Here is a 27,245-nt window from a genome sequence, read left to right on the forward strand (position 1 = left end):
AATGGAGGCCTTGGCCTGGTCTTTCTTCATATTCGATACTGTCACCCTTACCCACACCAGACAATATTTTTGGTGGTTCAAGGAAAACATTCCTAAGATTCTGAACTAATTGTGGCGGTTCTAGAATTTTCTGCAGGGGTTTTAAGAATTGCAAGCTCTGAAATGAAGTTTCTGGCCTATCCAATCAGGATTTTTTGGAGGCTTGGATGAAATATGGGTGAATTTGTAATCTTGTTATTTCTCTGGGGAAGGGAAAGCCCCATCCTAGACAGTTCAGATAATGAGTTCGGCACAGCACCTGCCCTGCCAGTCAGCAGCTTAGCGGGGTCAGAGGTCGTGAGCATCTAGGAATCTTACACAGATCTCGTTCTTCTGTTCTGGACACCGCAACACAGCAGAGGACAAAGCTGCCCACGCTAGTCGCGTGTCATGCTCAAGAGGTGTCTCCAGCTGGCCAGCTGCCACTAGATCTATTACACTCTAAAGCAGGTGCAGAGGTGCAGTCTCAAGAGAAGTGATGTTCTGTAATCACTTCTGCCAGGTCGTCCCCTAAGGCAGAAATTTCCACCATTTTTGATCACAAGAACTGTATAACACAGCCCGATGCTGTGGGCAGGACACTAGATACCTCTAAAAAATTTCCTGCGTGTCGTTTGGCCACATAAGGGCTACTCATAACCACGTGAGTCCCCATTTTGCTCTGGCTTTCCACCACCACCACCACCACCACCACCACCACCACCACCACCACCACCACCACCACCACCACCACCACCAAGCTGCCTCTATTGGTGTTGGGAAGCAGCGCTTGGTTCCTGGGTAGCAAAGGAGCGCTGATCGGTAGGAACCAAAGGTCAACGGCTTTTCTAAGAGGGATGCACAAGACAGAGAGATTTGGAAGATTTCAAGTAAGCATCGCCAACTGGCCCCTCCTCTCCCCCAAACAAGGAAAGCAAAACAAGACAGAAAAATGTTCCCGGATAAAAATATATCTATTTAGAAGGTCTCTCCGCGCAGGCGGATGGGGCTTTCCAGCTGCCTGCCTGGCCCCGGGAGGACTTGGCCGCGCAGCCGCCGATTACACCCAGCTAGCTCTGCTGGGATGGCTCCGGGCCGTCTGCCCTGACGTCAGCGAGCCTCAGGGCCTCGCTGCGGCGAGATAGCAAAGCGCGGCCGGGAGCGGGCCCGGCACTAATCACTCCCAGATGTCCCTAATAGCGGAGATAAAGACGGTCCGAGAGGCCGGGAATAAATTTGTAATCAGGCCTCTACCATCTGATCATCAAAGCGGTCCAAATACCGGAGAAATTTGGAGGGAATGTATATGCAGGGGGTTGTTGCTCTCGCTTCTGCAAGATTACTGACTTGGGCCGGGTGAAACGGTGAGAATCTGCGGAGCCGGTGAGAATCGGGGGGCGGGGGGTTAGAATTGTGGGCGTGAGTCCGGGACTACGTTCCATTTACTTCCAGGAGGCTGGCCGGCCAAAGGCTCTGGCCGTTCTAGGCTAATGACTGGAGCAGACAGTTGCTATGCTTCGAAGCACACCGGCTGGGTGGTGAGGCGGCGCTTTTTAGAACTGTCCGGCCCCCGGAAACGTGAGATTGGTTTCCTTTTTTGGAACAGCCTCCTTTCTTCCTCTTTTAAACAGTTAAAAATATCTAACGGATCTCTTCCACACACCCCGATAATCTCCACAGGGGCAATTTAGGCTGCTGGGGGGGCCTCCAGCCCGTTTCTGAACCCCAGTCTGAGAGCGGTTCCTTGCGATTTTTCTTTCTGTCCACAAGATCCGAGGGCTGGGACAAGAGCGGAAAGGAGACATGCTAGTGCCCTCTCCTCCTGCGGAGATCTGGGCCAGAGGATTTGACTTTCAGAGGCTCCAATTCTCCTAGGTTAAAATAATCATGCCAGGGACCGGATTCAGTAGTCCATAGTGTTTATGCACCACAGATTTCCCTTTCAAACAAACTCTGTTTTGGGCTCCCCAGCCGACCCTTCTTCCAACTCGGAGTGCGTAGGTAGGGCTCGCGCACTAGAAGCAAGATAAATGAAAGGCGGCGGTGGAAGATAAGCCACAATACCCACACAAACGATCTGAGAAATGGCATATGGGAAAAGATTCAGGGTTCGTGGAACAGATTTCTATACTTTGTAGGCCCGCTGTTCTCATGCAAGTCCAGGCTTCGCTCCATCCCTTGCTCTGTTTGGTAGCCCTGTGACGCAGTTCAGGCCCTAGCACCTGATCCCGGTTCTCTGCTCAAAGTCTGGGGGTGGGGTAGAGTAGCCCCAAGCTCTTGCCTCCCGCAATTTTGCATTTGAGATCACTCTCCATTCCTCACACCTCTTCCTTTCAAATTTGAAATCCTAAATTGCCCCCTGCCCCCTGCCCATACTTTGACACCAGGAGAGACTGGCTTTGAGATTCTCTGCGGCTGGGGGTGGGGGGGCAGAAACCAGCAGAACTACAGGTAAGGGAAGCAGATTGGGCCATCATTCCACCGGGAAGTGAGGCAGACACATTTTTAAAGGGTCACGGAGAGTGGCATCGCCGGTGACACTGCTGCACCCATTTTTCAACGCTGAAATCAACTCACCAGCAGTTCCTTCTACAATCTAAATTCTGAACCCTCCCCTCAAAGAAAATGCTGCAACAGAACTAGCCAGAAATTCCTGCTTACTCAGTGTGTCTCTAGGTTTTCGTAGGCATGCACAGTCCCACAGTGACCTAGCTATCATTTTGGACAAGCTGTCTGGTAGCTGCTGTCAGTGTCTGTGGGCTGGGAGCAAACGTCCTAGGAAAGCCAGCCGTGGAGGATACTGACTGAGGTCCACTCTGAGATTTCCAGACTCATTTCCAAGCTGAGAGAGAGAGAGAGAGAGAGAGAGAGAGAGAGAGAGAGAGAGAGAGAGAGAGAGAGAGAGAGAGAGAGAGAGAGAGCAGCCTGTCGGTGCTGCAGGGTTATCAGACCTTAGTCCATGCAGAGGTCTGGGGCTGAGCTCTGACAGCCAGATCGACCATCAATTTACCTTCTGTGCCCCAACTTCCCATTTAGCTTTTAACGTCAAATCCTACATGTTTTGTCGGCTCCGGCCTGTCTAGAACGCTTGTGAATTCGCTGCAGGAGTGATTGCTCTTAACAAAATGGCAGCAAACACATTATCCGAGCAATTAAAGCAGAGGCCCTTTAGCCATTCCCACAAGCAGAATCTCTCTCCTCCACCGCCTTTAAACAAAGAATAAAAAGTGTGTAGCTGAGAAAAAGCATAGAATCACTGCAGAAATCCCCCCCCCCAGCACACTAGCCCACCCCATGGGAGTTTGACAAGGCAAAATATGTGGCTGGGGATGTTGGAACAGTTTAGATTCCAGACGGAGGAAAGGATTATCTGTATGTTCTGCAGGTTGAAGGGTCCAGCTAGTTTAGAACTGTGTCCAGTTAACTGGTTTGCTCAGCTGAGGCATTTGGAGCATCTGGGCTTTCAACTGGCTTTAGTACTAAGTCAGCTGGATTCTAGCCAGTTGGGTTTCCTGGACGGTTGGAGTGGTAGGGTGGATTCAACGTTGGGGCTTAGTACTGACTTGGGGGGAGAGAGGCCTCTGCAGCTCAATGACTCTAGATAGTCAACAGGGATGGATGCCTGGATTGCCAGTCCAAACGCACCAAGATTAGTAAAATGATCACCTATGAACAGTGCACTAGGATCTTTTGATTCCCTTGTGCTGGAATTTAATGAAGCAGAACAGCTGATTAAACCAGAATCCATTAAGGCCTAGAAGAGAAGACAAAGGCATGCACAGGCACACAAGCTCATGGTGACGATAACAGATGTGTTTAGGTGGTAACCCATCTCATCTCTGTCCATTCTAGAACCCTCTTAGATTCCTTTCTTCTAGCTCTAAAACATGGAATCTTTCTTCTGAGCTGCAAGTGAGCTAAAAGTGAAGATGCAGAAGACCTCTGCAGGCCAAAGGAGAGAGCCGCTTGGTCAAACAGACAATGGTCCAGAAAGCTACAGAAAACCTGGCCAACCATCATCCCCATGCTATAAACAAAGGCATGTGTCTGTAAACACAGCCCCTTGCCCACCAGGTCGGCCCAGCATCGGCTGACCTAAGGGGAGAAAGTTCAGATCGCTTTGGCCTAGTTGTTCTAACCCCTCGCCCTCCTGTTGTCAGCCATCCGCAGAAGTCCGAAACACCACTCACACCCGCCCCCCCTCACCCACGAAGGGCTGGGCTGGCTGACTGAAGACCACCCGGGTCAGGGAAGCCAAGAGTGAGCCGTGGGAACGAGGGTTTGTGCCTGGAGGTAAGGTGTGAATATCACCCCAAGGATGGCTAAAACTGGAAACCCTTAGGCAAGGCTCTACAACACCAGACTTCATGAAAGTCTGGTCATGGAACTTCATGAAACAAACCACGTTTAAATACTTTTCATCTCCCCCAGTTTTCCACCCATTCCTAATAGCACTTCAGCTTCTTTGATTTCTAGAACCAGGAGTGAAGCTCTGTTTAACCTAGGGAAAAGCGGCAGTACAGGACCCCAGAACAGCAAAGCCTGGTGAAGTTCTAGGGGTCCACTATTCAGGGGTAGGTTGCCACTTGCTCGAGCTGCAGCTTCGAAGACTCCAGACACCGAGAGCAGTTAATATTGAGTTCCCTGTAGCTCCTTGTAAATCTAACCCAACCCCTTGCCCCCCTTTAAATCTGTGGTCTTGTTCGCGATTTCTTACTTGACGTAAAATTCCTTGTTACCTAATCATAGACTCTTTTCAAAAGACTCCCCTCCTCCACCGCCGCTGCTCATATGAGAATCTTCCAATCTGGACAGCTAGCTAAACCCCCTTTCTCTTTTTTCTCTCTCTTAAAAAAAAAAAAAAGAGAGACTTGGATAAAAGCCCTGTACTTTGAACTAAAGGCCTCAGACTATGCCTGTAATAAGGCCTGGGATCCTCCTCACACCTCCTCCACAGGAAAGAAAAAAAAATGCTCCCTAAACACAAAATGAAGAACCAGGCACAGGGCTTCCGATATATACCTATAAAACAAGGCCACCTAAACCTTCTGCACGTGGCCGCAGATCCTTCTCTCAACCAGATACTCCTAAAGACCACTCAAAGCTCTCCTGGGAGCTTCGGCAAGAAGAGGGGACGGGGTAGAAGCCCAGGTCTTTGGTCAGGATTTTCACCAGGACAGTTTGCTTCAATAATAGCTCATTCATCTAGGGAGCCTCGGATCAAGTTGATTGATTAGAACCACTGACTCTTTTAAATAAAGTTGGAGGCAATTACGATAATTTAGTTTACTTCTGAATATTTTAAATATTATGAAAACAAATATAACAGCTTTGTTTTCAAAATTCTTTTGAGGTATCACCCATGTAAAGATTAGGGTTTTTTTTTTTTTGTAAAAAAAACACACAGTGGTTTATTGAATACTTACAACGTTTACACCTTCAATATTAATTAAATTCCACTTAGTTTTGGAGGACAGAAGCGCACAAAACAAGAAGCCAGTGGAAATGTCTTCGACTAGGGAACAACGACATTTGAAATGTGACAGCACTAGATAACCGACCCGAAAGAAATGTTAGCGGCCCTGTTTTCTGCTTTGAAATAAAACTTTATAACCCCCAGGAATATTTATATCCAAAGGCCGAGTATTAAAAAGATACACTTCATATATGCACTAGTGTCCACTTTTTTTTTATCTGGAAAGAGTTGGGTAAAGGGGCGGGGGGGGGATAACGCTGGTGTCTACACAGCCAAGAGGGAACATTCACACACACAGAATGACGGGGTCCCTTACCACACGGGAGTGTCCTCTTCATATTAAAATATGGAATGCTTTTCTTCAAATATCCACTTTTTTTTGAGAGGGAGGTGGGGAGCAGATGCCTCAAAGGTTGGGGGGGGGCAGAAAGAGGGAAAAGGAAATTGCACATAAATAAACCGGATGATCCAACTGCAAGAAGTCCTCAGAACAGAGACCAAGGGCTTTCGGGGAGTCCTGGGTCAGCATCTGGCGCCTTGGCCCCCGGCTCACTAGCTCTCCTCTTCGTCACTGCTTGAGCTCCAGGGCCCAGACGTGCTGTGGCCAGCCTGTCCGGCCTTTGGTTTTCTTGTCGTTGCTGCTCACTGTACTTTTCAAGATTTCATTCTAGACAGAAAGGGGGCGAGAGGGAGAGAAAAGAAAAGAGACCGTCAGAGAGAATGCCTGGTCCTATCCACCTTAGCTCTCCTCGGGCTAGAGGACTCACAGTTGGAGGGAACCCCTAAGGAAGGGAATGGTGCGGGTACCGGCCCCTGCAGAAAAGTGCTTTAGCTGCCGCCCAGGCCTCCTCTCCAAATGCTCAAGGACCCAGTCAGCAAGTTTATAAACAACCGGCAGATCTCTAGTTGTTTACAGAGAAGCCTAGGTTCTTATTACTGCCATTGCAGGAGAGGAAGCAGAGGCCAGTGCTAAATCTGCCTTCTGTTTTCAATAGCGAACCCACATCCAAAGGCCCCGCTGCTCTGGCCAGGGCCTCTCTCACCAGCCAGCAGCAGCACTATACATTGAGTTCAGTAGTATGTCTCCTTCAAAGCCCTTGAAATCTCCGGTTTTTGGGAAGGTCATTCCATTATGTATGAATCAAAGGGCTGCAAGCCACAAAAAAGAAAAAAAACAAAAAACAAAAAACAAAAAAAAAAAAACAAAAAAAAACCAAAAAACAAAAAACAAAAAAACAAACAAACAAAAAAAAAAACACACACACACACTCACACACAAAAACAAAAAAACCTCCACAAATGGAAGTGTCTCCTAGGTCCTTCCTGGTCATGGCCATATCCAGAACACACCATTACGAGATCACTATAAGTGGCTCGGAGTAATTTCATGTTGGAGTTGGTAACAATGACTATAATGTGTATTTCTTTTACTCTTAAAACGCACAAGCTCACTCAAATTTAAAAATACTCGTGAATTACTGGGGGGGATTTACGCTCTACCATTACTGCCAAAGAGAAATTAAACCTGTATTTTTATGTTAAAAGTACTTAGTGTTTACCGTTACCTCCCGTGTGCCCTAGCAATGCGACCAAGTATAACATTTTCTTACTGTTCAGAGTCAGAGGCAGCCTCGGTTTTTGAGTGGGGAATGCGATCAATAGGGGACTAACTGGAACCGAGAGGGTAAGTCTCTTTAGAAATATTTAGAAGAAAGGTAGTGTTGGAAGCCAAAGATAGCTCTAATAAACACAGAATGAAGGGACCCGACCAGTGGCGACTGGGAGATTAGTGATTCTCTACATTTTGGGAGGTCGATCCTAAAAGACTGGAGGAGCTTGGAACCTCGAAGGAAGACCAGAAGCGCGGTCGTTCTGCTGCTGACATTCTCCCTTCCTTACTTTTGAGGAAACCATCCCTACTTCACAACCTGGTGAAAGCAACTTCGGCTCACCACGCAGTCAAAGAATGCGACATACAATTTCTCAGCCGGATTGGAAAGACCAGAACAGCGGTCCCCCAAGAATCCCGAGCCCCTCTCCGCCCTCTTCTCCCTAGTACTGACCAGCTCTTTCTTCCTCTTCTCCTCTTTCACGTCGGTCTTCTTGATCTCCGCCTTGAAGGCCTCCGCCTCTCCGTTCTGGTCGTCCTTGGCCAGCAGATCCATGAGGTAGGCGATGTAGCTGGTGGCCAGGCGCAGTGTCTTGATTTTGGAGAGTTTGGTGTCGGCGGGCACGTTGGGGATGCACTCGCGCAGCTCGGCGAAGGCGCTGTTGATGCTCTGAGTCCTGCGCCGCTCCTTGCGGTTGGCGGTGCCCCGACGCTTCACCGGGCGCGGCCCCCCCAGGCCGGGAGGCCCGGCACCGGGCGGCACTCCCCCATAATGGGAGTGGTCCAGGCCCGCGGCACCGCTGGCGTACTCGGGACTGTAGGACAGGGCCATGCTGTAGTCGGGGGGCGACATCTCCGGGTGGCCAATAAGCCAGCCGTGGAAATAGGGGTTCTCCTCGTGACTGCAGCGGCTGGCGGCGGCAGCAGCAGCGGCGGCTGCGGCTGCGGCGAACGGGTAGCCCTCATGGTGCACCACGGGGTGGTGGGGAAAGCCCCCCACCAGACTCATCTCGCCTTCCGTGGCCCTCCACGCGCCCCAGCGTGCGCGCAGCCCCGCCGTGCCCTCCGATCGGGCTCCGGCCTCGGCGATCGGCGGCCTCCCCCACCCCCCACCCCCCAACCCCCGGGCTCCCGGGCCGGCCCTGCAGCCGCAGAGGGGGCCGCTGTAGCCCGGGGCCCGCGCCTGGCCCGCGGGGCCCGCCTCAGCTGTGCCGCGGCCGCCGGTTCCCCATGGGGCGCGGCGAGCTGGTCCCGGCACCGTGCGCCCTTGGCCGCCGCCTCCGCCCGCCCGGCTCTACAGCCCGCGCGCTGGCTCCGGCTTTCCCCGCTGCCGCGACCAGGCGGAGCGCTCCGGTGCTCATGCAAAAGTGCCGGCCGGCTCCGGCGAGGCTGTCCGGTAGATGCCGGGCGCGGGACTCCTGACTCCGAAGCTGACCTGGTATCCCGGGCGAGTCCGAGCCGGGGCTTGAGGAGCCGGCACGGCTGTGCCGGGAGGCGGTGGGGTCGCTACTCAGCGTGGAGCTACCTCCGTGCGACCCTCCCCTTCCCGCCCCTTCCCCTCCCCCCACCAGCTCGTGGGTTCTTGGGCGCTTATTGTTTTAATAAAAATTATTTGGTTGTTGTTTTGGTCCTTGAGTGTGATTTGTTTTTAAAGCTGCGAGTAACGTGTCCGTCCTCGCTCCTCTCAGGCTCTCTCGGAGGCTTTGCAGAGAGGTCTCAGCGCATCCATTTTCTAAGATCCTCTCCTTTCGCGACAAGAATCTTGGGCCCCTGAAGGCGCCTCGGAGCTGGGAAGCGGCGAATGGACTCTCGGAGGGGTGTGCACAGTGGCCCGGCAAGCTCCCGAGTGGCGGCGGCTGTTCTCCTGGGCTGGACGCGGTGAGGGGAGCAAGCAGATTTTCCCAGCCAGATCTCCATGTACAGCTACATCTTTAGGGCCGCTCGGGTTAATATATGTCGTCAGAGGCTCCTCACGCCAATCCCGGGGAGGCAGGGGCGGCGCCTCGCGCTCTCCGCAATAAAACTTTTTGATGTTCACGTTGCTAATTGCCGAGGTCCTCTTCTAGGATTGGTTGTCCACTCATAACCATAAGATAATTAAAACAAGGGGGGGCAGGGTTAAAAAAAACTTTTACCAGCCATAGGTTAATGCAAGTGTTTAACAGATGCTTCGCTATTAAAATATTTCCCCCCAATACTGAAGAATCTCAAACCAGGTACAGTATTATTTCACTTTCTTTTCTGGTTACAGGGGTGAGGTGAAGAGGGGAAGGAATACGGGTTATGCTTTTTCAACTGTTTTGTAGGTAACCGGGGTAGAAAAGTGAGCCGGCAGCCTCCGTTAGTTTTGTGCTGGGCTGGGGATGGGATTTGGGGATGGGTGAGTGGATGGTGGTGGTAGTGGTGGTGGTGGCGGCTGCGACAAGAATCTGGAGGTGGCGGTATGGAATCCCATAAAGGTGCAGTTGGGAGTGAGCCGAGTCTCTTTGACCAGGTTGGACCGCCAAGCGCTCTTTTGACCCGGCACACTTCAGAAAAGTTTCAGTGGCCTGTTTGCTTAGGCACTCAATTGGACGATTCAGGTTATGATGACAACTTGCAGGGCGCGTGGATGAGACCTTTAGTTTGTGCATGCACTCATTTTTTGCATAATTTTCTTGTGCAGCAACCCTAACGGAGATTGTGAAGGTTTTCAAAGTGGGGCACCTCGATTTCTCGAATCTGTGGTGTGGCGAATATCCGTGTTCTTCCGGCTTAACTAGCCTGTTTGGTAAGTAACTGAATAGTTTTTACAGCGTGTTCGGAGCTTATTTTCTAGTTTTTACGAACAAACATATAAATATATCCTCTGCATTCCTGCTTCCCTCATAAAAGCGGGCATCTGTGGAAAGCAGGTTTAGTTATCGGAGGGGAGCCATTAAACCGACGTTTAAGAGGCAGGCAGGGAGGAAGGCTCGTGGATGTTTAGACTGCTTGCCTTGGCGATCTTGAACACATTAGAACGGAAAATGGATCCCTACTTGTAAGTCAGCGGGCCGCGGGGCACCTAGGCAGATTCCCAAGCAGCTCGGGTAAGGGAAGCCAGTGGAAGGAGGTGAAACCACCCTCAGGCCTGTGTGAGGATTTCTTCTACTCACCCACACGAAGGAGGTCAGTGTGTAACAGGGTGTCAACAGAAGCCCTTAGGCTGTAAATTTGATCAAATCGAGGGCTGGCCTTGTACCTAAAGAGGCAAGCAGCTGGGACACAAGTGACTCCACAGTGGGCATCTCTCTTTGGAGGCCGGAGCACTGTGGTCCCAGATATCAAAGAGAACCCCAGGCTAAGAATCCTGCATGGACAGTTCTTTCCATATAGTGATTCATCTCCTAGAGTGATTCTGTCTGGAAGGATTCTGATTCACATCAGAAGGAATCGGTGTGTCCATGTTCTTGCTCTCATGTTCTCCGGGCTGAGAACTAACTGCCCTGTTGCCCTGTGGTAGTATCATTGGGAGGTTTATTTTTATTTTTATTTTTTTTTGTTTTGCTTTGTTTTTGTTAGTTTTTTTTTAAGACTTTAAAGCTAGGTGGTGGGAGAGGGGGAAAACTCAAAGGTTGTGGCCTTTCTTCTGCTTGCAAGGGGTCAGTTTCCCAGTCCCCAGCAGAGGGTCCTAAGACAGAACAAATCCAGGAAGGAAAGTAGCTAGTAGTAGTTTTGCTCATTGGCCCAGAGGCTGGTGTTTGGTAGCAGAACAAAATGACCTACATACAGCTCTGCTTCCAGCTTCGGTGGGTCTGCAGTTTGGGGTACAAGGAGAATCTTTTAAAGAACTTTAAAGAATGGCTTATTCAAGGAGAGAGTAGAGGTAATGTGGTGGAGAATTCTGTTTACATTTTCAGCAGGAGGGGTACCATGAATCAGTAAATACTGGTAGTTCAAGCCTCTGACATTTGATACATTAAAATTCTGTTTATAAAAAATATTTAGGCCTTGGGAACAGGTAGACTACCTAAGATGATTGTGTTGTGGCCAACGACAGATAAAAAATTATGAAAGGTGTTTCTTGACTGCCTCAGGAAATAGACTTGCATGGTGTTGGGAGATAGAAAAAGAATCCAGAGAAAGATAGGACTGGGGATAGAGAAGCTACCTACTCACTTGTAGCCTCAGGATTTAGGGATGGGAATTTGCAACTTTTAGCTTCCCCCCACCCCTCTTCCTGCTTTTAAAATTGAAACCACCACCACTACCACCAACAACAACAAAAAGAAGGGGTATGGATTCATAGCTCCAGATAGCATCATCACAAGTGATAAAAGAAATGGACAACATGGGGGCAGAAAGGGGGCTGTAAAAGATGCTAATCTGACCATCACTCCTCATTGACAGTACCATTATCAGTTAATTACTACAATCCAGGGGTCTAAACCTCAGAAACACAAACTTAAGAGACTAGAGTTGTAGAATAGCAGTCTGTAGGTGACTGGAGAGAGGGGACCAGTGGGTAAGTTTTGATGGCATCTACCAAGTAGTAGTTGGCTCTGACTTCATTTGTTCTTCCTTCCTTCCTTCCTTTCTTTCTTCCTTTCTTTCTTCCTTCCTTTCTTTCTTTCTTTCTTTCTTTCCTTCTTTCTTTCTTTCTTTCTTTCTTTCTTTCTTTCTTTCTTTCTTTCTTTTAGTATTTTTTGACACATTTTATTCCAGGAATGTTGGACTGCCAGACAAGCTTGCTACTTTGGCAAATTTTGAAGCTAAAATGCTATCTTAAATTTGTCCCTAGTTTAGGGGGCCTGCCCCACCCCAGGGGGTGGTCATGAGAGAACTAACAAGGTGAGTCTACAGGAAAGTTGGCACAGGAAGTGATCAGGAAGAAGGTGGAAGAAGAAGGCAGGTATGGTGTACGGTTGCTAGCTTAGATCTCAGCCTGCTCCCTCACTCCTGGGTTGTACAGGCAGCGCCTCTGAAGGGGGCCTCTGATGAACTAGCTGCTCCTTAAGATACACACATTTAGAATTCTCAAACACCATAGATCTGTGATGATGCTGGTTGTGGAGGAGTCCCATAGAGGATTAGGTCTCTCCTGGGAGGCCAAGGGCTGAATGGTCCTGGGTCTGCAGATTATCACAGGAAGGCAGCCCAGGTTTAGGGTAGTGTTGGAGATTCTGTGTCCATAATCATCTCTGAGGCTGATGGGGTATCTACAGCCCTGTACATCACAAGCTCAGCCAGACGACAAGGCTGCTTTCAAACATTTACTTTGTGTTCGTGTTACTTGTCTCTTTCCTTTTACTACCACTTTCTCTGGAAATGATTCAAAGGGCAACAAAAAAGCTGGGGACCCCGTTGCAAACATTTTTTGCCCCATGTGAGATATTACTTTTAAGTTCTGTTTTAAACTAAATATTTTTTTAAACTTCAGTCTCTTTTTTTGGGGGGGGGGATACAGATCTTTTCCGAGTATTTATTATTTCAAAGGCAAGGGCAATTCTGTATCTCATGTTTTGCTCAGGAGTACTCAAAATAAACTGGATCTGAAAAGAACCAGGCCAGAGGGCCATAAACACACATTTTATATTTACAGGAATTATGGCTCAATTCCTTTCATCATCCTTTAAACCCTTTCTTACCTTCCCTTCTTAACTGAAGTAGTAAAACTGATTGGGAATATTTCTCAAAATATCTATAACAAAGTGAGCTCCAGAACACGCTAAGAACCCCAAAGGAGTACCAAACCCAGAGGGTGTCAGGAAAACGAATCGGTTGCTGAAGATGTCACCTCAGCTTCACTTGCTCCAAAGACACTGTTTCTGTCACACTCTAATTATCCTTCGGGCCTTTTCTCTGCTGGGGAGGCACTGTGTCACATTTCCTGTTAGCCAGTTAGTTTCACCATGTTTTAGGACATCTAGAACAAGGCCCAAGGGCTAAGTAGTAGCAAAAGCTTCCCTCTGAGAGAGCCCTTTTCCTTTTCCTTTTCTGGTATTTGTGTACAGATGTGACAAAATTGTTTCAAAGTGGACAGCTATGAAGTAGGAAATCTGGTCAAATGAACTTTAATGTCCAATTCAAAGCGCAGGGCAGGAGAAGGTGCCCTGGATTCCTATATGGCATCCGTTTCTTCTGAGGAATTTCTTCTTGGATTTTGGAGAAGGGTGGGGCATTTGGGGAGTAAACCCCTGCCACCTGGTTCTCCATACAAAACAGATCTGTGCAGATGCAGGAGGGAGGGGCTGTTCAAAGGCAGCGATGGCTGTGGAGAGGATGATAAAAAGTGAAGCCATCAGTCCAGTCGTGCCTAGGAAATAGCAAAGTCAAGACTTCCTGTGTCCCTGAACATTTCACCCCTTAGTTTCTGCTCTCCCTTTTGCTAAACTTACTCCCCAGAAGTGTTGGGGTTCATATTTTATTTAACCCCATCACTGAACCTGAGACTTGTGGAAGAATGAAGCACTGGCTTGTTCTTAAGTTAGTTATGAAAATCCTACTATGCACTACGACCCACAGTAGATCTTCTATTTTCTTCAATAACCCATAACTACATTCTTGCATCAACGGAAAATACGCTGCTGCCATGGTGGAGAGTTCTCATTGATGAAGAAGGATTTGGTACTTTGACAGGTATCTGTAAATTAAAAATATGTATTCAGACTAAAGACAACATAAAATGTGCTGTGAACTGGCATTGCAAAGGGTAATACATATATAATAACATTAAACATAATATATGTTATTATAGTCATCTCGAGAAGTATGATAAATCTGATCTTTGCCACTTTCTAGGACAATACTGAGTTTAGAATAAAATGTTATGAGACAATACATCCCACAAGATTTATAAAACATATACAAAGAATCGAATACACAGGAATATTTCAGGGCTGGATGTACATTTGAGAGGTAGGCCCTGGCTTTCACTCACAAAACTGAGAAAGATAATTAAAATCTCAATTATAAAATAAAGGTTAAAGAGAATTATTTCTCTCAAACTGTAAAGAAATCATTCAGAATTCACATGAGAACATGACTATAATTTCGTATTTATACTCTTTGGAACTAGCCAACGATGGTTTTAAGCTGGCATGCAATACAGTCTGGGATTCAGGATAAATAGGGATGAAATGACTGCCTAACATGTGGGCCTTCTGAGGCATCATTTGTAGGACTGCAGGATTTGACTCCTTTTCCTTCCCAGTGGTAACTGCCATGTTGGGGGCACTCCTGGAAAGACTCCCCAATTTGACCTCAGTCACTGCACCAGTAGATGCATTTCTTTACCTCTGACAGTTCCCTCCAAGCCTCTCTTCGTTCTTCTAAGTCTTTGCTTGGAGACGAGGGACTTGAGGCAGGTTAGGTTAGGTTTCAGGTTAACAAAAAGAAACACTTTTATTGTCAATATTAATGGCAAACTTCGATTTTTACAAGCCCTGAGTTTAGCAGATCAAAAGCAGCCTGTCTTGATTTCTCAATATTCTCTGGAGTTTAGACAATTAACTGCAATTTTGGTTCTAATGAAACAATACGAGAAAGCTAGTTGCAAAAACCATTGGTAAGGTTGGCATTGGGGTACAGACTTTTTACCTGTATGCAACGGATTATGATCTAGTAATTTATTCCTTCAGCTGGAGCTGAGTTTTGAAGGAGAATTCCTTTAAGAAAATATGTTCAAGCACTGTCATCACTTGCAATGTCATGAGTCTTTTTCAGCGTGTGCATTCCACCGTTGCCTTTCTGGCCGGGTAAGGATCCGGCAGACTGAGGTCTTCCTGGTAATTTGGGTACACCAAGTCTCCAGTTAATGATAGATAATCAGCCTTTGGGTCATTCGGTCATTCTCTTATTACAAACCCCTCCTGCTCTCTCTGATCTCCTTTCAAACTAAATTTCACACAAACAAATAAAGCAAGACAGGGACAAATTCTTAAAAAAAATGAGGGAGAAGTATTAGAAACTTCTGATACAGAACTCTAAACAAGAAAAGGCGAGCTAAAAGAGGATAGGAAAGAACATCTTATCAAATTGAACATGCTGGGTACAAAACATTAAAAGAAAAGGATCTGGTTTCTGTTAAAGTGACAGAAAATTAAAATAAAAATAATTGCAGGCAGCAAAGTTATAACATAAACAGAGAAGGCAGGATGCTTGCTGGAAATGCGCAGCACTATGAGGCGAATTTGTTGTTACAGATTATGTATCTGCACTCTGATTGGAGAAGTGCCACTTTGTTCTATTTTCCAAAAGAGAATGGTTTTCTTTTTAATGCTTGTGCGAGAGTGCTCATTTAAATCAACACAGGCCCCAAACTGGAGGACTGAAAAAGTGGAACCGCATTTTTCTTGCAAAGCATCCAACTTCAAAGGAAGCAAATGTTTGCATACAGGAAAAGGAGAATTCCATTTTCAATACATTTGGAGACTTCACTAAATCCGTGTGACTGATGCTTTTCTTTTTTTCTTTTGCCGACAGAAGGCACAGTTCATTCTCGAGCCATTCTTCACCTCCTGGGGGTCTTCTCTTTGTGTTCTCAAGAGAGTGTAACTTCAGAAAGAAATTTCGGATTGGCCAAGGTACACCTCAGATTAGATCCCCAGGGAAAAAGCAGAGGTGTAGGACTAGGGCAGTCAGGGTCTCTGGCGAGAGCGCCCCTAGTGCCATTTTACTGTCTCTGCTCTTGATAATTCTCTTTCATAGAAGTTCCAAAGCTAGTAAAAGACTACCAACTTCGATCACCTCCAAACCTTGGGCTTTCAATCTTAAACCTGGTTGGGATTTTGGCTCAGGACAAGATAGATCAACTTGCCATTCTCCAAGATACAAGGGGAGCTGTGAAATGAATGCTAGTGTTAACCACACTCCCGGCACATTGTCCACATTGTCGCCAAATGTGGGTCTGGCACCTTTTGACTTGCCAACCTCTTTGACAAAAGGCTAACCTTCCCAAGCTAGGGAAGAATCCACACTTCATTGTTGCCTCTAGGTCCTTCCTGAGTGTTTCCACCTTATAGAAGTCCTTCTGGTTAGTTTCTCCCCTTTCACCCAGATGAAGCATCCCTTTCTCTAAACTTTCTAGTGGAAACCCCACAGATACTCTTGTACTCCACAGATCTTTCACTTTCTGCGACTGTGTTCTTCAACATCACAACTAATGCTTTGCACAAAAAGATGCCCCCGAAGCTGGTGGGAAGGCAATTTAGAGAAACCGGGTGTTCTAATTACAATAGGGTTATTTTAGTCTATTTTGAAGGCCATTAAAGCTGGTAAGCGACTTGGAAGTCATTTCGAAAGGAACAGACCTTCAACCCCAAGCCTTTGCGGGCACTGGGGAAAGTGTCTTCTAATTTAGTCTGGCTTGCAGGCTGCAGGACCAACTCTGATCTGTCTGATCTAGTACGCATCCTAAATACCCCAAACTCAAGAGGTAGCCAGGGCTGCCTCAATACTCCATTAACGAGGTCAGTGCTCTCTGTGCCTTTATTTCTCTTTTCATTCAAACAGTGATGGGAATGAAACAATAAAACCGGTCTGTGGGTTGTGAGCTAGATTAAAAGGATCCAGTGGCCCTCGAGAGTGTTGCCTGACACCAAGCTTCGCTCAATAACTATTTACGTATTTTTCCTCATGCCTCTTCGTTTTTCTCTTTTCTTTTCAAAAATTTTTATTTATTTGTTTTTATTTTAAATTCACCTCCGGACCTAGCTGAAGACCCAGCCCGACAGCCTCGGGAGTCAGGACCCTGTCCAAGTGCGCCCACCCTTCCGGTGCGGCCTAACTTAGGGCATTTGGTCTCTGGGGCTCTTCTCCGTCTCTGAGCATCCTGCCTCCCTGGCTGAGCAGCCCAAACCTGGCCTTCCAGGAGTTCACTGCGAGGAGGCGGGCAATGCTCACTGGGCTGCAACGATTCCTAGGGAGGGGAGCCGGGTGTGTGTGTGTGTGTGGGGGGGGGGGGCTGTAGGAGCTGATACCCGTGTACAGACCTGTGGTCTAGGCTCTGGGATGAATGCTGGATCTCTCCCCTTTCATTCCGGCCAAATTGTCATTCCATCTCCACGCTCTTCTGTGGAGTGGACTGGAGGGAGCGAGTCCACCACATTCAGGTCAGGAGAGATTGCTGCTGGGAACCACGGACTGGTACCTTCCTCCAGCGGATCTCCAAGAACTTTTCGCCCGATGCGGGCAGGAAGGGGTTAACTGCGCCGCCTCTCTCTTGCTCACCTCGGAGACCCGGGTGCTGAGGGAAGGCCACCGCTTCCCCCAACACCCCGGTCTCATTAGGGAAACCCTCACCGCTATTTTCAACATTTCCTCAATCAAGTGCCCTGAAATAGAGCTGCAAAAACAAATTGGCGGCAAAAGCGTAGATCTTGTCAGGTTGGAGGCGAATCCAACATTTCAGCCTTGTTTGCTTTGCAATTACGGGCTTGGCTTGTGCCTGTGGTGCCACCGGGGCAAATTTGCTGCGGCCCGCTGACTCCGCTGCACCCAGAGCGGCTGGTGGAAGCGACCCGGGGAGCCGCTGTTGGGAGACCAGCGAGGGATGGGGGTGGGGAGTGGGGGTGAGAGTGGGGAGGGGGACTCACTGGGTGACCCGGTTGCTTGGAGCCCTAGCCCAAACCCCAGTGCAAAGGGCTCTCAGAGGGGAGTTAAACACCGGCTTGCCAGGTTCCTGGCTGATCCACCAAGGCATCTGCAACAATAGTAAAATGCAGAATCCACATATGGGCACCAGTGTTGTTTCTTCAGCTTCCTTTCTGTCCCCCTGCTTCTCTTGCCCTCTCTCCTGTCTTCTGAACATTTTCCTCAGTAAGTGTTAGCGGTTGCTGGATTTCCGCCTGCTCCCTCGCTGTTAAACTGCTAGCATGATTTGTCGCAGTTGCCGTAGCTGTTTGTTCTTGTTTGACTTTTTGTACAGAGTTCCTTTAAATCTCCTGCAAGAACCATACCCCAAATTCCTAGGACACGCTTTTCCACACATGTGGTTGGGGACATCTAGTTCACTTTTTTTTTCTTTCTGGGGTAGCCTCCCCTCGGTGCTGGGAGCCTCCTCTGTGTCAGGAGAACAGTAGTTAAGTCAGTTCCTAAGCCTTATATTTCACAGACAATTAAATCTTGGCGGCTGTTTAACGAAATTGTAATATTTACTCTGCTCTATACTGAGGAGCACTTTTGGAGTAAAAAAATAGCAAATATTACATTTCAGACAGAAAATACAATAATAAATCTCTTTTTTATGGATTCTCCCTGCGTAAGTAGAAACAACATGATTTAGAGTTCCCCCCTCTTCCCCTTTTCAAGAACGGCTGGAGCTGGAAGAGGTTGTCATCTAAAACTCACTTCCACCCCTGATGGGAAGGCACCTGCATGGTGGGGAGACTTCTCACTCCATTCTGATCTTTATCACGTGTAATAAGGATTATCAAATAGTGAGGTCTTGTATGAAAAGTCTTTTTATATGGATTCAAGAAAGACGGGTTGATGTGAGTAGCTATGACTTCATAGCACTTTGCAAACAGATGGTCATTTTCCTTTCATGAGATTTTTACTGTAGGGGAAGTTGAGGAAGGGGATATTTTTATGAGATTATGGCATCCAGAATGATATGAGTATATTGCTGAAGAATGTGTAAGGTACAGTGTGTTTTTGTCTGCTGGCCATACACTAAACTTGGAGCCACTATGATCAATAAACAATTTTTTTAAAAAAACAGTTTAAGTATTTTTTTTCTTTTTGGTTTTCAATCCACTGTTCTGTAGTTCCTCTCTGTCTTCACTAAAGCAAATCTCAGGACTGATGGCTTCGTTTCTCTGCTGTGGCAGAGTGGAAGAACATCTGAAGTCCACAGAGTTACCCAAAACCCACGCAGGCTTCTTAAGTCATTGCCTAGGTAGCTGATCACCTTAATATCCCAAGGCGTAGGAAGCAGTAGTTAGACTTCATAAAGATTCTCTTTTTACCATAAGAATTGGTCTGGCATATTAGTCCATGTACAAATTATACTATAACTTTCATGTGTGTTAATCTGTTTGGTATTAAGATGGTGGGATTGTCGTAACCGTTAACATGTTTCTGCCATACCACTTTCCATTGGGTGATCTCAGATAATTATGAAGATGTTGGAGCTAATCCCATGTTAAGTGAAAGACTATGAAAATAACCGTAAGGAATTGTTATCCTCATATAAATGCCAGCAATCATGATTGCCTGGGAATATGATTACTTTCTGTTTGATATTATCCTATAAGGATATAGCTATATTCATTTGTTTTAAAATCAGGCCAGTTTTCAATTATTATTTTTCAACAGAACTTTTTTTTTCTTTTAGCTACAGTATTTTGCAATTCCAACAAACCGCAATTTGGCACTGGTAGATATTGCACTTTCTACATTATTATTTAGCATCCTTTTTACAAAGCAAAACGAAAATAATATTCAAAACTGTCAACATGTAAGGCACAATTATTAGGGTCTACATATTTACTTAGGTAAGCCAATGCTATTATAATTAAAAACATGTGCTTGGCATAAGAATTCTTCTTTGGAATTCCTTTTTGGATACACAGCCATTATTTTAAAAACGAACTCAGATTTCTAAGTAACAAGATTTCATTATGAACAGAGATTGCATTGTTTTAAACAGTAGCTCTTGGAACAGTATCTTCCTTAGTCCTTTAGACTCCAAACAATTGGAATTGGGTAAACGCTTTCATCTGGGAGCACTTTCCTAATACCTTTGTAGGCAATAGGATTCTTTATTTCTATTGAGTGACAGACAGACAGTACACTGGACAGACAGCCCAGCCTTTGCAGAAGCTACCAGGACCTGGGGTCTTTCCCTAAGAGACTGCTTGTGATCAATCTAAAAACAAAACAAAACAACACAAAAACAAAACAAAAAACCCTGTTAAATGTGAAATCAGAGAAAAGGAGCAAGTGCTTTCCTAAGTGCTTTTGAAGTGATGGCTTAACGAGGTGCATTAAAAAAAAGACAGGAAGGACCCTGAAAAGTAGGACACGAAAAAGAACATTTGCTTGGATAAGATCTGTCTTTGTTCGTAAACAGGAAGGTGAGAAGCTAAATTCAAGATTATTGTTTTCTTTGATTCAGTGATTTTTTTCTAAAAAATTGTGTTTTTAAAGTGGATGAAGAAACCCAATCAAAGAAATACATGCAAAATCTTTTATATATGCAAATGCAGGCTTGCTGTGAATTTTAATATTATGTTGAAATATAAGAACTTAAAAAAGTACTATTCCTTTTAGCCCAATATACATTTTGCATCATAAAATATTGTTTTAAAAAAACTATCTGTGAGATGATTTATCTATACTCCAAATTGCTGAGCAAAATGGGAAAAAGTTGTATTTGGAAGAAAGCAGGAATTTTAACTGTTATTAATATGGGACAAAGAAAGGAAGAAGCTGTCTTCTTACAATCCTGGTAATTCTTTCTACTTTCCCAAACATTGTTGTTTGTATGCGTCTTGTGTTAGTCAAGAAAGATGATGTCAGCAATCAAATTACAGAATTGAATCAAGTAGGTATTTTTGCTTTATTACAAAATTAATGTATCATCTTGAGATATTAAATTGCTTAATTGTTTTACTGTTGGATTTTTCTCTTTTTAGACATAGAAATATTTAGCATTACTTCTAAAGTCACTTGCTACTTGCAAAGATAAATATGAGGGGTTATCAAAGTTAAAAATAGCCACAGTTACAAAGTAACATTTAAGTCTGTCTCCTGTTGATTGGACTTTGTAAATTATACTGCATTTGAAATCAGGACTTTGGTATTTCCAATGCATCTGAAAAGAGAAATTTGAGTCGTCAATTTGCATAGCTAAGAACATATAATCATGTTAGGGAGCCTTCCCTTAAAAGCACTTTTTCTTTTTTTTACAGACATTTTATTTCTTTCCCTATGCTCATACTTCTACTTGCATTTTCTCAGAAAGTTCCAGAATGAGGAGGGGATGGATGCTGCAATTTACTGGTGTTTCTCTGCTTAAACACATTAATAAATTAATTAATTTAGCTGCGTTAACGATTGACAGTTTTTCTCAGCTTTTCTTTGTTCTCCCATTACTATCTCTGATTCTTAGAAATGGAGAGGTTCACATGCTTTCTCTTTCTCATTATATTAGGGGTTAGCAACTGTGGAAGAAATAAGCTGTGCACACTTTGTGTTGGAGGGGACTTCACAGAGTTTCAAGAATTGATGAGATACATTTTTTTTCAATATCTGTATGTGAGAATAATTCCTGAAAATTGGATTGCCATTTACTTTTGATATTGAGGTCAGGGTCAGGGATGTAGTCTGACAAGTATTCTGATCCCAGGGAGAAACAAAATCACAATTAGGCTGAAGCCAGTCTTCCGCATTTATTTTGTTGTTGAAAAGCAAATCTCAGGGATACCTGGTGAGGCTGTTGCTATGCATGTCAAGAAGCAGAACACAGTGATTAAACACAGGGTCCAGAGAATCCTGGACTTTAGCTATTAACTGTATGGCCTTAGAAAAATTAGGTAGCTATTCTCTGCTGCAGGGATCACATGTGTAAAAGATGGATAAGAGTCGCAGTTGTTATATAGCAAACATTAAAGAGAATATTCATCTGCAGTTCTTAGTAGAGGGTCTGGTGTATACTAAATATTTAATACGCCTCAGCCATTTTCTTTGGCACGGCTCTACAACGAGTGGCAAACCACAACTACCTTCCTGACAGCATTGATCATGAGGACAGTGATGGCTCACAAGCTCAGGAGCTCTCTTTGAGGGACCTGCACTGCTTTCTAGCTCCCAAGCTTCTGGCATCTTCAGAGGGTCAGGAAAGACATGGGATCTGGGTGTAGTGGAGCAACTCCGAAAGCTGTGGGAAGAGGCTGCCATGAGTAAAAGATCAGTACATGACAATATGGCTCAGTCTCAAACAAACAAACAAGGGGGAAGCAAGAGAAGATATGGGGAGATGCTCCTATGTGATCTACCTCGGTGTTATCTGCATCTGTGTACTTATGGCCTATTGGTACCCAACATGAAGATTTAACTGGAAAAAATAACACCTTAGGGAAATAAAATAACCCAGGGAATGGTTTTCTCTCGTTTTAACTTAAAACCTCTACTTAATAGATTTTATGTATATTTATTTGAAAAAAGTATTTAAGCTCTTTTACTGTTATATAATATACATAATAAACCCATGCAAAAATAAACAAGTGGTAAGATAAAGAAGAATCTGGTAACAGGTTTAAGTATTTTAGAGTAAATGTCAGTCTTGACTGTTTAAAAATTCTTGGGCTGATCCAGGGTTGAGCTGCCTCGTTTTGTGTCTGGCTTAAGTTCTTAAAGGGAGGCTGCAGAGACTCTCCTGCTATTCTTTTGTGCATGGTTTCTTTGCATGGTCTTACATGGAAGGGTCTTCGAAGGAGTTGTTTTAAGCCGTTTATTCATGATGAAGGCTTGGGTTATATAATCTGCTGCTACCTAATGGAGCCAGACAGATGGTAACACATCCCAGGCTCTGCTCTTAAGAGATGGCCACTGGAAGCCTATCTTGGACTCAGCCTTTTTCAGATGCCCAGGGTAACTGGGCCAACTGAGGGTTATGATTATATTTAGTAGTAGTGCATAATTTTGTATTTTTGATAGAAAGAAAATGCAAGGGGAAATATCTGATACGGCTCTGTTATTTGATGCTTTGGGCAGCACTATGCTCAGAAGTCATTCAACTTCCTGCCATCTCCCTAACTTGTATTCTCTGGCAAAATGAAGGTAAGCGGGACATTATTTCCATATCTTACTTTAGTCTATTTACCTATGGTGGAGTCATTTGTTAACTGTTTATGAAGTATTCACGTTTTCTTACTTGAACTCTCCATCTCTTGCTCTCAACGGCAGGTCTGAGACGTTTCTAAAAGACAGAGTTGGAAATGAACCATCATTGGTGTTGACAGAGATGCCAAGCAGTCACCTGAGTGCATATAGCGTGTAAGTAGAAAAGCAGAGTTAAAAACATTTGAAAATAGGGCTGGAGAGATGGCCTAGCAGTTGAGAGCACTGACTGTTCTTCCAGAGGTCCTGACTTCAATTCCCAGCAATCACATGATGGCTCACAACTGTCTGTAATGGGATCTGATGGCCTCATCTAGTGTGTTTGAAGACAGCGACGGTATAGTGTATTCACATATATAAAATAAATGAATTTTTAAAAATTTGAAAATAATTCCATGCTATTTAATTATGTTCACCAGTTTTTAAAATAATAGCAAAATGAGTGAAGAAATAGCAATCAAACTGAAAGTAGGGATTCCTAGAGATGCTATGAAGGAATTAAAGGAAACCACATATGTTCAAATATATAAGAATACTAGATCAATGATGCAGTCCTTGTCGAGCATGAGATCCTGGGTTCAGTCCCTAGAACAAAGCCAAAAGCAGCAAGAAATCAAACAGTGTAAAGGGAGAGAACTCACACATTTTGAGCACACATTGTATCCTACATTGTTTACATGCATTATCCTCTTTGTTTGCTTGTCTTTAGTTTTTCAAGTCTGTGTAGCTCTGACTGTCCTGAAATTGGCTCTGTAGAGCAGGCTGGCCTCGAACTCAGAGATCTGCCTGCCTCTGCCTCCGAGTGCTGGGATTAAAGGCACTCACCATCATCACCTGAGCTCAAGCTATATATATATATATATATATATATATACATATATATATGTGTGTGTATATGTAGTGGCAGATTTTACATATAAGGAAATAGAGGTTCAGAGATGTTAAGTAATTTTTCCGAATACATTGTTATTAGCTTGTGGAATTTAAAATAAAAGTAGCTGACATTAAGAATGGATGCCTAAGTGCTGTGAACATAACAGCACAAATTGAGTATTGAACTCACCTTGCAAGTGTTTGCTCTAAATTTGATCTCTGGATTTGGCTAAAAACTATCACAACAAAATAGAATACTAATAAATATGCAAAGAACTTGGGTTGATCATACAACATAAGTGGGAATTTAATCTAAGATACCGTCTGGAAGAGTGTTTAGTTTAGTAATTTCTTAAAAACAAAATAAAGCAGAGCAAAGCAAAACAAAAGAACAAAAAACCCAAACCAAACCAAATAGAAACAAAAACAAAAAACACACCCCCGCAAAACAAAAATAAAACCCCCAAAGCTAAACATGAACAGCATGTTCATGACTCAGCACTGTGCTTCGAAGCATCCCCCCCGCCCCATCCCCAGATACATAAATACGTAAGTTCACATCAAATGTTTGTAACAGCCTTATTTGCGATAACCTATAACTACTCAGACGTCCTTCAGTGGGTAAACCAACTGCTAGCTATTCTACTAACATTTAAACTACCACAATCGTGATGCACGGTACTATGAAATACTACTGAACAGTTAGAGGCAGCAAATCACTGATGTGCAAACGAATCTTTAGAGAATTAGACTGGGTGAAAAAATAAGAAGCCCTAAAGGTTCTTGGCATCCTTACTTCTCCATTTTCATTTGTGTGGTGTGAATGTGTATGTCTTGCATGGTTGTTGTTGTTACTTGCATGTGCAAGTTTGATGTCAGGAATCCTCCTTGGCTGTTCTTCTACCTTATTGTTTGAGTCAGGGTCCTTCAGTGAAACCCAGGGTTCATGGATGTGCCTAGTCTTGCTAGCCAGTTCATCTGTGGAAGTTCTGGGGAACTGACTGCAGCCCTCATGCTTGGGGGTTAAACACTTTAACCACTGAGCCATCTCCCCTGCACACATTTATGTAATAGTATTAAAATAGCAGAATTAAAGAAATGAATGAAAGATTGGAGGTAGCAGGAGCCAAGGAATAGTGGGGGCAAGAGGGAAATGGAAAAGGACAGCAAAAGGATCCTAGGCACAAAGCCAACAGTTTGCACTTGACTGTGGCAGTGCTGATATCCTAGCTGTGATATTGTGTAACAGCACTGGTGAAGCTGGGTAAGAAGACTGAAGGATCTCTATTATTTTTGACCACTGCATGAGGACACTCAAACAGACTAACAGTAGGCCAGTGGGTATTCTAGGAAGTCAACTCCACACTTTCTATAACTGAATCAAACTAGGGGGAGGATAGGATTGTGAATAAGCCTGAAGTTTTCTAAGACTCAGATCATTTCTCAAACTTATCTGATTTTTAAAAAAAATCATCCCTGATTTTTATTATGCATTGTAGTGCTATTTGGGAAAAGATTTGGGGACGGACAAGAAGCCACTTCTTGTTAGGGGACCTTTTCTTTGCATAGAACTTTAAAATTGATGAGCTGATTGAGCGGTACAGTAGAAGTCAGAACTAGAGTTAGACCCAACTGCCATAATCTATTTCTAAAGTTTATGTTTCTGTTCTGTTTTTCCTTCTGTCTGTTTGTTTGTTTTGGTTAGTCTCATCTTCTGATTCACTAAAACTCCTCCCTTTTGCTTTTACTCTATTTGAATCTGTACTTCCGTTTGTACTGATTCGGTGGATGAAAGTGCTTGCTGTCAAGCCTGGTGACATAAGTCGATTCCTGGAAACTATGTGACACAAAGGGAGAACTGACTCCTGAAAGATGTCCTCGGATCTTCACATATGCACAGTGGCACACGGCATGTACCTAGCCAACCATGCACATAGTATATTAAAATTATTTTTAAAAATCCAGTGTGTTCTTTTTCCTTGTTTCTGCAATGGTGTTTCACTCACTATGTATCTCCAGCTGGCCAGGTACTTGCCATCCTCCTGCCTCAGCCTCGTAAATGTTGGTACTACAGAAGTGGGCCACAGGAAGCTAGAATGAGTGTTCTCATTCATTGCTGATTAAATTAGCAAAATGATATCATTCTTTAAATGCGCAGTATCGGCATTTATTGAGTCCTGACTAACATACACACAGTGTGCTTGCATGTTGCTATTTCCAGAAAGGAGTAGTGAGAAACACTGTTAAACACCTCATGGATGTTGTGTGGAAATGATAAAGTATAGCAGTAGGGGAAAAGGATGCACTCCCTTTCCCAGGCCATGTGGTGCCACAGAGCCCCCTACCCTCCACACACACTTGCCAGTGCAAGCAAGAGCCAGTCCCTGCAGGGGAGCTGCTGGCTTAAGTAGGGGTTAAATTGTAAGAATTTCAGAACCTACTTTGGAGGAGGATTAAATAAATCAGGGGCCCTGTTGACAGCAATAGTATCTTTAAGCAGCTGATTTGAAACACAGAATCAGAGAACAGAGATGAATCCCAGGTGGCCACTGGGAGCTGGAAAAAGTCCCAATGAGTTGGATGACTGTTTGACTTCATTGTAACACCATGAATAATCTTTAAGTGACAGCTTTTAGAAACGATTGTATTCAACACAATGGTAGAATGAAGATATATTAATTTAGAGCAGCGGTTTTAAGCATTCCTAATGCTGAGAGCTTTTAATAAAGTTCCTTACGTTGTGATGACCCTCAACCATAAAATTATTTTCATTGCTACTTTATAACTGTAATTTTGCAGTTATGTTATGGATTGTAATGTAAATATTTGATATGTAGGATATCTGATATGCAACCCCTGAGTCTCCATCCACAAGTTGAGAACCACTAATTCAGAGGCTCAGTCTTTCCTTTTTTTTTGACACTGTCTCTCTACAGAGTCTTGGGTGCCTTGGAACTCACCTCACTATGTAGACCAGGATGGAACTTGAACTCACAGAGATATGGTTGTTTCTCTCTTCGGGGTGCATGTACCACCATCATGCTGATTCCCTAATAGGAGATTTTGAAGGTTCTAGAACTGCTTCAATTAGCATAATTACCTTATGTTCTATTTCTTCTCTTCTCTTCTCTTCTCTTCTCTTCTCTTCTCTTCTCTTCTCTTCTCTTCTCTTCTCTTCTCCTCTCCTCTCCTCTCCTCTCCTCTCCTCTCCTCTCCTCTCCTCTCCTCTCCTCTCCTCTCCTCTCCTTTCTCTTTTTTGGTTCTGGAGATCAAATCCAGGGCTGTGTGAATTCTAGGCAATGTTCCATCACTGATCTACATTCCTTTTTTTTTTTTTTTACGTTCCTAACCTCTTTGCTGGCCTTGAACTCCATAGCCAGGAATGACTTTGAGTTTCTGATCTTGTTTCCTGTACTTTCCAAGTACTGGGATTCCCATCTTCAACCACCACATTCTCCTTTA

The 27,245-nt window shown here is 44.7% G+C and overlaps 3 protein-coding genes across 15 annotated transcripts in view; 2 read left to right on the forward strand and 1 right to left on the reverse strand.

Moving 5' to 3' along the window:
• Erich1 (glutamate-rich 1) overlaps positions 1-27,245 on the forward strand; it is a gene marked incomplete at its 5' end in the record, with an annotated part of 52,793,804 nt that overhangs the window by 8,330,299 nt on the left and 44,436,260 nt on the right.
• Hand2 (heart and neural crest derivatives expressed 2) lies at positions 5,686-9,028 on the reverse strand. Its single transcript, NM_022696.2, is given in 2 exon segments — positions 5,686-6,161; positions 7,558-9,028. Coding segments are annotated over 2 exon segments (654 nt in total). The 5' UTR covers positions 8,113-9,028; the 3' UTR covers positions 5,686-6,062.
• The window catches only part of LOC148000531 (uncharacterized), a 36,127-nt gene continuing 18,033 nt past the window's right edge, over positions 9,152-27,245 (forward strand). For 2 of the 14 annotated variants that reach the window (XR_015639842.1, XR_015639843.1), the window contains exons 1-4: positions 9,152-9,319; positions 9,769-9,873; positions 22,728-22,850; positions 22,977-23,066. Coding sequence is in view for 2 of the 14 variants with exons in the window: in XM_087589430.1 (XP_087445556.1) it covers positions 9,547-9,685; positions 9,769-9,873; positions 22,728-22,850; positions 22,977-22,993 (384 nt within the window). In the remaining 12 variants the exon portion in view is untranslated. Of the gene's footprint in view, positions 9,320-9,531; positions 9,686-9,765; positions 9,874-20,569; positions 20,614-22,727; positions 22,851-22,976; positions 23,067-23,151; positions 23,302-25,488; positions 25,744-27,245 lie in introns of those variants that run through there. The other 12 variants (XR_015639844.1, XR_015639848.1, XR_015639840.1 and 9 more) reach the window with 12 other exon arrangements.

Source organism: Rattus norvegicus, chromosome 16 (assembly GCF_021556685.1).
Source record: "Rattus norvegicus strain SHRSP/BbbUtx chromosome 16, alternate assembly SHRSP_T2T, whole genome shotgun sequence".
Classification (NCBI taxonomy): domain Eukaryota; kingdom Metazoa; phylum Chordata; class Mammalia; order Rodentia; family Muridae; genus Rattus; species Rattus norvegicus.